This window comes from Cetorhinus maximus, chromosome 6 (genome assembly GCF_964194155.1).
Source record: "Cetorhinus maximus chromosome 6, sCetMax3.hap1.1, whole genome shotgun sequence".
NCBI classification, from domain to species: Eukaryota; Metazoa; Chordata; class Chondrichthyes; order Lamniformes; family Cetorhinidae; genus Cetorhinus; species Cetorhinus maximus.
In genome coordinates this window covers 125,289,381-125,303,681 of record NC_135884.1, presented here as the reverse complement: position 1 = coordinate 125,303,681, position 14,301 = coordinate 125,289,381, and the positions used below count along the sequence as shown (strand labels likewise).

Sequence of the window (14,301 nt, the reverse complement as noted above, 5' to 3'; positions counted from 1 at the left end):
CATCATCTAACCCTAAAAATAAAATTCAAAATGCACAATAAAATTCACAAAAAGACACAACCTCTCCGCAGATTTGGTTCTTAACAATTTCACTCCTCCACCCACAAACAGCATGTTGCAACTCATCTGGTGTCTGAGCAACGTGGTGTCAGTCTTTGAAGGACTATTTTCCAGGGTCTCTCCTGCCCCTCACTCCTCAAAATATTTCACTGCTGCCATCCAGCCACCCCATCTCTGGTGCAAATAAATTCCAAATAGTCACAGCTCCCCAGAATGGGGAAAGGACTGTTCTTTTTTGAGCCCCAAGCAGTGAAGACAGGAGATCACAGACCAGTCAAATTTATGTTTCTTTTATAAAAAGTAGTAAACCTATTACTCTGGATTCCTACATATTCATTGATCTAATTTTATTTTGACTTCGATTTTGTAAACTTTTGCTTGATGTTTATAATTCAGAAAGCAAAAAGACAGGATGATAGATTAAGAGCAATTTGACATTGATGTAAACTTGGTTCACAATTACTGGCAATGTGATGAAAGTGTGGGAGGGGTGTTCTGGAGAAGGGAAGATGACTAGACATATTAAAAAAAGTAGATTTTTGCTCCTAATTGCTAAAGTTTCTGCCAAGATGGAATGATCTGTTCCTGCATAGAATCAAATATATAGAATGAAGGCCAGGTAGCTAATTGTTCATAAATAAATTCAAGGAAGTTTCACAAGTTGCATGATTAAATGCTTTTTTCAGGGGTGAGGAAGGAGGAGAATCACTTGGATTATTTATCAAGAGTTAAAAAAACAGTGCACCAACAATGATTCTTATTGGCATGGCACAACAATAATTTAACAATATGTTTTCAACTAGGTTGACCATGCCGAGAAAGAAAGCCAGAAATGAATCAGATAAAACTCACTCCAAAATAATTCTTGTTTGGCAATAGAACCAATGGAAAACACCTCGTAAATGCATAAACTTCGTGATGAATTAATATTGGAACTGGAGATGTTAAATAAGTTCCTGAGACACATTGGAAGATAAATGACTTGAGTCATGCCTCAAGGATGACACAAACTTAAGGTCTGAAATGTAACTGTGCTGTAAAATGGCACGGTGATGCTTTCTTTTATATTAAGAAAAAAAGAAAGCCAGAGATTGAGTGAAGCCACTGAAAATGGAATCTGATGAGGGCATGACAACGGATGGTACACAGGCTGCAAAAATGCTAAATAAGTTTTTCTTGCCTCAGCTTTTAAGCAAGAAAGGAGTCATCTTATCCGATCTGGAAAGAACTACAGCATGCTGCAGGGGTAAGTTGTGACACACTTGGCATTGCTACCAGCATGGCTATCGATCAGCTGCGTATCCAAGGGTTGTTGATGCCTGACAAATATGAATCAATTTTTTGAAGAGGTGTGTGAGTAAAATAATCATCAGTGGAATGTCTATGGACATTATTTATATGGACTTTCATAAGGCATTTGATAAAGTACTTCATAAGAGACTCTCAGCTAAAGTTGAAGCTCGTGGAATTGAAGGCAAATTATTGCCCTGGTTGGAAACTGGTTAAGCAGCAGGAAACAGAGAATAGGAATTATGGGCAGCTAGACTGATTGGCAGATCCCACAAGGATCTCTCTTGGGGTCTCAATTACTGACCTTATTTGATGTGATAGAAAACCACAGATCCAAGTTTGTTGATGACACAAAGGTGGTAGCATTGTATACAGTGTAAATGGAAGGATAAAATTAAGACGACAAATTGACAGTTAAGTGAATGGACAGAAACTATGACAAATGGATTTCAATGCAGGCAAACGTGAACACATCCATTTTAGATCTAAGAAAGGATACAACAGGGTACTTCCTAAATGATGAAAAGCCAGAAACAATGGAAGTCCAAAGTTACTTGGGAGTCTAGGTACAGAGACTTTTAAAATGTACTCAGCAGGAACAGAAAATAATCAAAAGGGCTAATGGAATGCTGGCCTTTTGAGAACTGGAATACAAGGGGGCAGAATTTATACTTCAACTATATATAAAGACTGATTAGACCACATCTGGAGTCCTCTGAGCAGTTCTGGGCATCACACCTTAGGAAGGATAAATTGGTATTGGAGGGAGTGCAATGTAGATTTACCAGAATGACACCCAGACTCTAAAGATTAAACTAGGGTTGTATTCCCCGAAATTTAGAAGATTAAGGGGTGAGTTGATTTAATTTTTCAAAATATTAAGGGGGATAGATGGGTAAATAAAGAGCAACTATTTCTACTGGTTGTGGAATCTAAGGCTTGGGGGCATAGACTAAACATGAAAGCCAGATCTTGCAGGGTGAAATTAGGAAACACTTCTACACACAAAGGATGGTGGAAGTTCATAACTCTCTTCTGTAAATGGCAACTGATGCTAGAGCAATTGTCAATTTTAAATGAGAGTGATAGATTTTTTAAATTAAGGTATTAAGAGATATAGGGCAAAGGTGGGTAATATAGATAAAAGCAAAAAACTGCGGATGCTGGAAATCCAAAACAAAAACAAAAATACAAAAATACCTGGAAAAAACTCAGCAGGTCTGACAGCATCTGCGGAGAGGAACACAGTTAACGTTTCGAGTCCGTATGACTCTTCAACAGAACTAAGGAAAAATAGAATAATATAGTGGGTAATATAGAGTTGGGTTGCAGATCAGCCATGATGTCAGTGAAAGGCAGCACAGGCTTGAGGGGCTAAATGGTCTCATGTTCCTAATACTTAAATCTCATAGTTTGATTAAGGTGCATCTGAACAAGTAAGGAAGGAAATTACAGAAACTCTGACACAAACCTTTCAGAGAAAACTGAATACTGGAGAGGACAGGGGAAAGGCACATTTGAAATCAAGTAGAAGTGATGCAGTAAACTACATATCACAGAGTTTGATGCCCATTGCTGGTAAAAAATATGGAAACCCTGACAGCGTGAAACTAATGTGAAGCTACTGAATCAATTAGTAAAGTGAGCAATAACTGTCACTGAATTCATTGAGAGCACTTGGATAGAAATATAATCAAAGATGATATTCAAATGGGTTTTTGAAAAGGTAATTTTATCAACCTAATTTATTGGATTTATTTGATGATGTGACAGATGAGCTCGATGAATTTGAAGGACCCAGCAATTAAACAAATAGCTCTTACACTACATTATGAGAGCACTTGGATAGAAATAAAGTCAAAGATGATATTCAAATGGATTTTTGAAAAGGTAATTTTATCAATCTAATTTATTGGGTTTATCTGATGATGTGACAGATGAGCTCGATGAATTTGAAGGACCCAGCAATTAAACAATAGCTCTTACGCTACAAAAAAACTGATTGGAATGCATTAAGGTCAATACTGAGCCAAAATAATGAGGTAAGTCCTTTATATATTATTGGTGGAATCACACTTAGAATACTGCATACAGTACAAAAAGGATATAGCAGCTATTGAAATGATACAGATGAGAGGGATGAAATGATGAACAGATGAAATGATACTGATTGAGGGGATGGAGGAACTGGATTACGAGAAGCGATCACGTAAATTGTACATGCTCTTGCCGGAATATAGAAGGCTGGGAGAAAGCATGAATGCCATTTTTAGGACTCTAATCGGGAAAGATAACGTAAACCATGATGAGCTATAGAACCAGAGGACATGGCTTATGCTTGAAGGAGAGTAAATTCAAAATTAATCTGTAGAAACATTACTCCAGTGAGTGAGTGGTAAAACTATGGAGCAGGCTCTGGGAGATGGTGGAAGAACAAACTTCTGATTCATTCAATGACAAATTAGATACATTTCTTTCAGAAAGCATGTTGAGATATAAATACAAGTAATTTGAGACATGACGAATGTTACGTATAGCATGCTTGGGAATGACAGGTGACTTTGGTTTCCAAAGATTTTCATCTTTGGGGTTTTCTTCTGAGTTTGCAGTAATTAATAGGGATTGATTGCCATGATTGTCCAACACTCAATTATTGCTGTATCGTTTTTTAAAATATAGCTATTCCAATGTATTAGAGTCTAAAATCTAATCATTCTAAATCATACAACTCTACCTCATCTTGAAATGTCTTGCTTTTGTCAATATAAATCAGAATGTGTTTAAATTAATTTTATGTGCACTGTACTGAATTTTGTAGTGAATTTTCTACTTCTTAACATTTATGCAAATGCAGTAAATAAGCAAAATGCGTTTATTTAACCAACTACAGTGCATTATCTCTCAGACAGTGTGTTCCAGGTCCTAGCCACTCACTGTGTGAAAAAGCTTTTCCTCATGTTGCCTTTACTTCTTTTGCCGATTTCCTTAAATCTGGCTCCTCCTGTTCCGAGAGTGTGGTGGAGGCAGGTTCAATTGAGCCATTGAAGAGGGAATTGAATTGTTATCTGGAAAGGAAGCATGGGCAGAGCTACAGGGTGAAGGCGGGCAAGAGGCACTAAGTAAATTGTTCCTATGGAGAGCCGGGGCAGGCATGATGGGCTGAATGGCCTCCTGTGTTGTAACAATGCTGTGATTTCATGATTCTGTGATTATATGCACTGATTTATTCATTTAACTAATGTTAAAAACATAAAATGTCTTTACTTAACTGTAACCACTGAGGATTATATCAGTGATGTGTTTGATTAATTTCTTTCTTCCTAATTTTTTTTAAGCAATGAGAAGCATCATTGTAGATTTGCCAGTTTTATAGAATAAATCAAAACTGAATAGTGCATTTGTGCTACTAGAAGTCATAGAATCTTAAAAAGTTGAGGTTGGCCTTTTTAGGACTTCTAAAAGTATTTCCAACTCAATTAAAATTGGTTTCAGTAATTCTCGCATCCACCCTTAATCAACATATGCAATAGATCTCAATCCTCTGCAGACTGAGAAAATCAATGCCTTCCTGCTCAATGTACAATGCAGTGACAATCACTTTACTAAGTGATTTAGCAGCTTCCCACTGGTCGGAAAATCAAGTTCCTGTTCTTGAAATCTGGATTGTAATCTGCGTTTTGACTACCATCACATTAGACTTTTGAGAGATTGCAACGCTATAATTGTTCAAGTGGAGCAATGTATTGTTCCATTCTGGCACAGAAGTATATTTCAGTTTAAAGTGCATTTGACACGTTGAATCAACATTTGAATATGATTTATATAAAAACTTGCCAAGAAAAATAAATCCATGCTATACCCATACAACTGCAACTCATGAGGCCAGTGAAAAGGTCAAAGTACTTTGAGTCAAAGGGGCTGCTCAAAATTCAGTAATAGCAAAGAAGGCTGAACTGCGTCAAGCACTGCAATTTTATTTTTTGAACGGAAGTTCTCCTGTATACTGTTACAACGGTTCAACCACAGAAAAACACCCCTTCCACCAGCAGCATGTTATTTCCTACACCCTGTGACTGGATACTGAGTGCCAAATTGTGAGCAACTACATGCTATGCATCAGGCAATAGGAACTAGGTTGAAAATGAAATTTAATTCAACTGGAAATAAAATAGTAAAATAATCAATCTTAAGTATAATGGAAACACTAGGATTTTGAGCATCTTCCTCAGATGAGCACGACACCAACAATTTATTGACCATAGCATACTCAGGTGTTCATTGGTTAGTTGCCGGTACAAAGCAAATGGCAGGAGCTTTGTAGTTGTTGGAGATAGTGAGTCAAACTCAAGGAGAACCAACAGAGAATAAAGAAAATTATTTCTAAATTATAATTGACAATACTTATTCTGTGTATGCAAAGCTCACGATTTCAAAATTAATTTCTTGCCAGATTAATAAATCCATTTTTTTTACGATATGAACCGTGGTACCCAAAAAAAAAATCACATCCTACCGAGTTATCACTTTCCAGTGTTCTTTTGTTTTTGCTGTTTATCGAACCTTCATATGGACCCCAGGATAATCCTTTTGCCAGGCTTTGACATGCACGCACTTGCATTTCACTGTCCAGGTGATGTAGCTCCAGTGACCCTGATGAAATGAAATTTAAATAGAATAATTTAAATATGAGATATTTCTTAGGCTGCCTGTACCATGCATTACAAAATTCGCCAAAAACAAAACAAAGATGAGTGTTCCCTTCGAAGCAACTTCGAATGCAAGAAAAGTCGGTGTGAGAAGAACAAATTCGCTGGGAAAAGTACTCCACTCCATCTTATCTTAAAATAAAAACAGCCTGGACCAAAACAGCATTTTGCAGCTGCCTTAAGTAGATTCACCATTATGTGTCTCTTCCCATTCACTGCCATCAACCATTCCGATGGTGCAAGTTATTGAATTGAGCCATGTGAACCCTGGTATACATCCATACACTTTGGTGGACCAGCACTTTCAACCAACTTGAGAGCTGGTAGGTCCCATAAAAGAACACTACCAGTTGTTTTCACCAGCACCACCACCACCCTACTTAACACCTTCGTCATGAGAATTAAGGATTTACTAAGAGATTTGAGTAACAGAAATTTACTTTGATGTTGTCTTGTCAGCCCCTGTATAGAAACCAGTGATTTGAAAAAAATGCTCACCTGGAAGTGAACCTTGAGATAACAAACCTAAAGAAGTTAATCAGTAGCTCATTGCTTTTTTCAGAATACTGTCCTTCTTCTGTAAAGGTTGTCCAATTTTATATCACTTTCATCGATACAGAAACAGATCTCTGCTCCTCTGCTAGGTTCATATTTTTTTTAAATAGTTATTTGCAATGATAACAAATGTGAGCATGGTAGTCTTCAGCAATGATGATGAATCCTTCAGTGAAGATACACAGCAGTTAAGAGGTGAGAAGAATAATATAATGGAACAGCTCCTTTCACTTACGGAATGTTTCTTTTGAAGTGCTGGTCACACCATTTGGTTCGGTTTCTGCATATGACTTTGGTTAATTTCACATAAATGGCCAACTTCTCTTCAATCAAATTATACCAAATTAATCTAAAAAAAAGTTTTAACGTGCAGTACTCCAATTAAAGTTTCACTTTCATATCATCTTCAAAATAGAGGATTATGGCAACTAGAAAAACAATCCCCTAGGGTCATCATGTACAGATCTTTATTACAGCTGACCAACTGTACTTAAAACACACTTAAAAAAACTGAGTTAAATACTTCTCAATAATTTAAGATATGGTGTACCAAGGATAAAATGAAATTAATGAGGTTGCTTACAATTTTTGCATGATGATTAATTTAAAAGGCTAGCTCTGCTTTCCATCTTCTACTCTAAATATCGTGCATTTGTGTATCTGAGAATAACAGTACAATAAAGAACTCTTCAATTGAAAACAAAAATTAAATCCTTGGCAAATGCACCAGATCACTCTCAACAATTCTCACCTCCATTCTGCCAGTCTCCAAGGCAGATACATCAACATGAAAATTAACTGACCTGCACCTGCGTAGAAATACACAATGTGGTGCCCTCACCAAGGTAGAATGAAAATGACTCCTTTGCTGGGGTAGTAATGACTTTACATTTTTCTCTTTGCTCAGCATAGAATTGAAACCTTGCAATTCCATAGAATTCACATTTCAATTTCACAGAAGTCAAATTGAGGTACATTGTGTCACAAAGATAATTATTTCCAGATGGTATAATACTCCCTGTATGGTGTATTATATGTCAGCCATGGCTCAGTTGATAGCATTCTCGTCTCTGAGGCACAAGGTTCCAGGTTCAAGTCCCACTTCAGGGCATCTGCACAATAATCTATTCTGGCACTCCAGTGCAGCACTGAGAGGGTGCTGCACTGTTGGAGGTGCGGTCTTGTCGATAAGATGTCAAGCCAAGGGCCCTGAGCCTGCTAGGGTGGATGCAAAAGATCCCCTGGCACTATTTCGAAGAGCAGGGGAATTATCCCTGGGTTGTCCTGGCCAAATATTTATCCCTCAATCAGCACCATAAAAACAGAGTATCTGGTCATTATCACATTGCTTTTAATGGGAATTTTCTGTGCACAAATTAGCTGTCATGTTTTCTATATTCCAACAGCAACTACACTTCAAAAGTAGCTAATTGGCTGTAAAGCATTTTGAAATGCCAAGTTGTCATGAACAGCGCTATACAAATTCAAGCCTTTCTTTTCCTTTTTTTTTTATAAACAATCAAAATGTACCGTCCCTACCAACATAAAAGTTGGCTAAACTACCACCAAATTTGTAATTATGAAAACAAATAACTATCATGCCAGGCACTTAAACTGAAGTATGAATCATTGTTGATCTGTGACCTGGTGCTTCAAAAAAAAAGCTTTTTATTTTTAAAAGTGCCTGCCAAGTCTCATTATTCCATGTTCTATTTTAGCAATGACAAGAACATTCCAGTGCAAATCCTGTTAAAACCAGAAAAAGAAACAGGTGGGCTACTTGTAGCTAGGACTTTGGTTTTGCCAACATGCCCATATTTCTTTTCTTCATGTTGGTATAAATTCTGTTTTTTTTACCAAAAAGGCACTGCCTCCAAATCCTTTCCTGATCATATACAGCTTAAATGAGAGAACACAGCTCATGAACAAATATGCTGATAGGATTGTGTAACACCACGATAAAAAAAAAATCTTTCATTGACAGGACTTAAGCCAATACTATGCAAAATGTAAGAGCTCAACCCCTACCAAAAGAACGCAAATCAATGGGAATGGGCAAAAAGTCTACCAAAAAAATTGTTAGCAGCTATCTATTTTTGGGTGGATGGCCCAGTAGTATATCCAGATGTTCTCCCCAAAGTGCTTCAATCATTCCATAAATCATCCTTGCCCTGTGCTCCACTCCTGGGTCTAGATCTTGGCCTTGCCTCTGTTCCAATCCCCTGCCTGTAGCACTGTGGAAAAAGCAGCCAGCAGTTTATTTAGCCAGACACTATTTGTAAACTCACCACAATGAAAGGAAGGCAAGGAAACTTGCACCATGCCATTAGTTACAGTGAACAAATATTCCACTCCAGAAATTGTTTGTTGCACTATAATTACTTCACCACAGCATGAGTGTCAAAAAATCAAACACTAGCGACTTCACCAGTTTGGATGTGCACCTTTAGGAATGATATTTAAAATTTTGCAGGGTTGCACTTTATTATATAAAGGATAAGAAAGTTGAAATAAGGTTAACTCTTTCTGACTAGTTCAACAAAATAACATACCCTTCAACTGCCAGTAGCTGCATTATCTCCTCCCATGTGCTGCACCCAGCCCTGTCCTTAGTTCATCACTCATTCCAGGTCAGGATACCATGGTGCAGAGATAAGACTGTTTGTTCGACATGCTCCATGTCAAAATACTAATCTATCTTCCATACATCAAACCCCACCAGAGCAAAATGCTCTGCAAAAGATAAACAAACCTTCCCAGCTAACAGCGAACTACTCTGCAGCTACTGCAATGACACGTTAACCACTTTCCCCAACCTAATTGTCAAAATATTTTATGGCTCCTGATGTGCCTTTGTTCTAAGTAATCAAACAGGATAACAGTGAACAACAAATGGAGTACTCTAAATGTGATCTTAAAAACATTTTCACTGGAATGGATGCAACAGTGACATCAATATTTTAAAAAATATCAAATAGTCTGTCTCCATATTATACTGTAACTTAGTGAAGTTTCTTAAAGGGACAGTCTACACATGTAGCAAACAAGTAAGCAAGATTTGGTAATGACTCAGCAAAGACGTTTATGTCAAATTGTATTATTTCAACTTGGCAGTGAAGAAATTGGCAGTTAGCTAATCCACCTTTTGATGATGACCTAATGATCAACGTCATATCTTCCCATGTTTTCCTTCTCGATGTTTTTCCAAATTGTTAACCAACACCAAAACATTTTTAGATAAAATGCAAGACTGTACAAATACACAGTTCTCAGTTTCATAATTTATACTGGAAAGGGACTGTTTCAGTGAATACTGGCCTCCACACCAAGTAGCATAACTGTACTTTCAAAATTTTTAACTACCATTTTTACCAACTTTGAGCCATCCAATTCTGTTTTTCTCAAAATACAGAATGACAATATGCAAAAATACGCCTACATATTCAACTGTTTTGCGAAGGGAAGGACAGAGTTAGAATTATGTCATGATAACCATTAAAAGATAACAGGGAAAACAGTTCTTAAGATGCCAGTTTCTAAAAGGAAATATAAGACTAATGACACAAACATAAAATCTTAACTTTATTAAGCAGGTTTGGTTAAAATCCAATGTTAAAGAGAACATTTCAGATTAAGATCATAAATTAGCCTAGGTCCAGTATTATGTTAACTCTTTCAATGCAGGCTATAAGCTTACATTAATGACTGTAATGGTGTAGTTTCCTGCTCTCGTCCTCAAATTGAAATTTCTTTCAATTTTGCTTCCAATTTCCACCCTTCTTTCACCTTCACATGATCCATCTCTAACTCTTCCCTTTCTTGACTTTCCTGTCTCCATTTCTGGACATAGACTATCTACAAACATTCATTATGTAACCCCCACTGACTCCCACAGCTACCTCGACAACACTTCCTCACGATCTATACCCTGCAAGGATTCCATTCCACTCTCCCAGTTTCTCCGTTGCACCTCTTCCGATGATGTAATCTTCCAGTGCACCTCTGATATATCTTCCTTTTTCCTGAACCAAGTATTCCTCCCACCACCGTGGTTGACAGGGCTCTCAACCATAACCGACACGGTTTTCTCACTTCTGCACTCATCGCTTCCCCTCCCTCCCTGAACCATGATACGATTCCCCTTGTCCTTACCTTCAAACCCACCAGCCTCCATTTTCGATGGACCATCCTCCACCATTTCTATCACAACCAAATACATCTTGCCCTCCCCTCTCTGCATTCAAAAGGGGCCATTTGCTCCACAACACCCTGGTCCACTCCTCTATCACCCAACAATCTGTCCCCTTCTCATGGCACGTTTCCATGTAAGGTCAGGAAATGTTACACCTGCCCTTTTACCTCCTCTCAGCACATAAGGCCCCAAACCCTCCTTCCAGGTGAAGCACTGATTTATTTACACTGCTTTCAATTTAGTATATTGTATTCGCTGCTCAAAGCGGTTTCCACCACATTGGGCTGACATTGAGGCAGACTGGGCGACCGCCTTTCAGAACACCTCCACTCAGTCCACAAGAATGACCCTGAGCTCCAGTGGGCTGCTATTTTAATTCACCACCTTGCTCCCATGTTGCCATTTCTGTCCTCTACCTACTGCATTGTTCCAGTTTTATTTTATTCGTTCATGGATGTGGGTATCGCTGACGAGGCCAACGTTTATTGCCCATCCCTAATTGCCCTCGAGAAGGTGGTGGTGAGCCATCTTTTTGCATTGTTGCAGTCCATGTGGAACACCACAGTGCTGTTAGGGAGGGAATTCAGGATTTTGACCCAGTGACAGTGAAGAAACAGCAATATAGTTCCAAGTCAAAATGGCGTATGGCTTGGAGGGAGACTTGCAGATGGTGGTGTTCCCATGCATCTACTGCTCTTGGCTTTCTAGGTGGTAGAGGTTGTGGGTTTGGAAGGTGCTGTTGAAGGAGCCTTAGTAAATTGCTGCAGTGCATCTTGTTGATGGTACACATTGCTGCCACTGTACGTCGTGGTGGAGGGAGTAGATGTTGAAGGTGGTGGATGAGGTGCCAATCAAGCAGGCTGCTTTGTCCTGGATGGTGTTGAGCTTCAAGTGTTGCTGGAGCTGCACTCATCCAGGAAAGTGGAGAGCATTCCATCACACTCCTGATTTGTGCCCTGGAGATGGTGCAGACATTTTGGCGAGTCAGGAGATGAGTTATTCCCTGTAAAATTTGCAGCCTCTGGCCAGCTCTTGTAGTCATAATATTTATACGACTGGTCCAGTTCAGGGTCTGGTCAATGGCAACCCCCAGGATGTTGATATATGGGGGCATCAGCAATAGTAATGCCACTGAATGTCAAGGGGAGATGGTTAGATTCTCTCTTGTTGGAGATGGTCATTCCCTGGCACTTGTGTGGCACAAATGTTACTTGCCACTTATCAACCCAAGCCAGAATATTGTCCAAGACTTGCTGCATATGGACATGGACTGCTTCAATATCTGTGGAGTCACAAATAGTGCTGAATGTTGCACAGTCGTCTTCGAACATCCCCACTTCTGACTTAATGGAGAGAAGGTCATTGATGAAACAGCTGAAGATGGTTGGACCTAGGACCCTATCCTGAGCAACTCCTGCAGCGATGCCCCAGGACTGAGATGATTGACCTCCAACAACCACAACCATCTTCCTTTGTGCTAGGTATGACTCCAACTAGTGGAGAGTTTTTTTTCTGGTTCCCATTGATTTTGGTTTTGCTACAGCTACTTGATACCACACTCCGTCAAATGCAGCCTTGATGTCAAGGGCAGTCACTCCTACCTCACCTCTTCAATTCAACTCTTTTGTCCATGTTTGGACCAAGGCTATAATGAGGTCAGGAGCTGAGTGGCCCTGGCAGAACCCAAACTGGGTGTCAGCAAGCAGCTTATTGCTAAGTGCCACTTGATAGCACTATCGGCAACACTTTCCAGATGATGGAGAGTAGACTGATGGAGTGGTAATTGGCCGGGTTGGACTTGTCCTGCTTTTTATGTATAGGACATACCTGGGCAATTTTTCACATTGCTGGGTAGATGCCAGTGTTGTAGCTGTACTGGAACAGCTTGGTTAGGGGTGCAGCAAGTTCTGAAGCACGTCTTCAGTACTCTTGCCGGAATATTGTCAGGGCCCAGAGCCTTTGCAGTATCCAAGTGCCTTCAGCTGTTTCTTGATATCACGTGGAGTGAATCAAATTGGTCGAAGGCTGGCATCTGTGATGCTGGGGTCCTCAGGAGGAGGCCAAGGTGAATCATCCACTTGGCACTTCTGGCTAAAGATGGCTGCAAATACTTCAACCTTATCTTTTACTTTATCTTTGACGTGCTGGGCTCCCCATCATTGAGGATGGGGGTATTTGTGGAACCTCCTCCAGTGAAGCTCAACTATCTTGAAGAATAGCAATTCATCTTCAATTATACACTTGCACAGCTTTCTGAACACAACATTGAGTTCAACAATTTCAGGCCGTAATCTCAAAGGTGCCATGAACCACGACTCTTGAGAAACCCGGCTTGACTCCATGCAGAGGAGAAGGACATAAAGTTAATGCAAGGAAAGTAAATTGAAGCCATGGCAGGACAGCTCGGTCGTGTGGAATGCGTGCTTGTAATATGTGGGAAGTTGTGGACGCTGCCAGTGTCCTAGGTGGCCACATGTGCAGGAAGAGTCACCAGCTGCAGAACCTTGAGCTCCGGGTTTTGGATGTCGAGCGGCGGCTAGAGTCACCGTGGCACATTCGTGAGGCTGAGTGCTACATGGATAGTACGCTCAGAGAGGTAGTCACACTGCAGTTTAGGAGCCCAGAGGCCGAAAGGGATTGGGTGACCGCCAGGCAGTCCACAAAAATTAGGCAGGTCGTGCAGGTGCCCCTGGGGTCCCACTCACCAATTGGTTTTCCGATTTGGATAACGGTGAGCGCATTGTTTCCTCACTGGAATGCAGTCAGGGCCAAGTTTGTGGCACCACAGGTAGCTCTGCTGTACAGGAGGAGTGAAAGAAGAGGGGAAGAGCAGTAGTGATAAGGGATTCATTAGTTAGAGGAACAGACAGGCGTTTCTATTCTGTAGATGTGACCCCAGGATGATATGTTGTCTCCCTGGTGCCAGGGTCAAGGATGTTACGGAGCGGTTGCAGGACCTTCTTCTGGTGGAGGGTGATCAGCCGGAGGTCATGGTCCACATTAGTACCAAAGGCTTAGGGAGGAAAGGGGATGAGGTCCTGAAAGCAGACTTTAGGGAGCTAGGGAGGAGATTGAAAAGCAGGATCTCTAAAGCTATAATCTCAGGATTACTCCCAGCCCCATGTGCAAACGAGTATAGAAATCGGAGCATTGAGCAAATAAACACTTGGCTGGAAAGCTGGTGTAGGAGGGAGAGCGTCAGATTTCTGAGGCATTGGGACCAATTCTGGGGAAGGCGGCACCCGTACAAGCCAGATGGTCTACAACCGAACAGGACCGGGACGAATGTCCTTGCAGGGAGATTTGCCAGTGCTGTTAGGGGGGTTGTTTAAACTAGATTGGCAGGGGGATGGGAACCTGAGGGCAAATTCAGAGCAGGGAACAGGAGATTGAGAATTAGTGAGTAACTCTGAAAGAGAGAAGCCGCACAGGTTACAAAGCGTACAGCACAGGAATTTGGCAGTGTTGAAAGGTATATATGTAAATGTAAGGAACATA

The 14,301-nt window shown here is 40.2% G+C and overlaps 1 protein-coding gene across 5 annotated transcripts in view; it reads right to left on the bottom strand.

The window, feature by feature from the left end:
- The window catches only part of zfpm1 (zinc finger protein, FOG family member 1), a 222,465-nt gene that overhangs the window by 49,441 nt on the left and 158,723 nt on the right, over positions 1–14,301 (bottom strand). For all 5 annotated transcript variants that reach the window (XM_078544438.1, XM_078544437.1, XM_078544441.1 and 2 more), the window contains exon 4: positions 5,864–6,000. In XM_078544438.1, the coding sequence (XP_078400564.1) occupies positions 5,864–6,000 (137 nt within the window). The remainder of the gene's footprint in view (positions 1–5,863; positions 6,001–14,301) is intronic.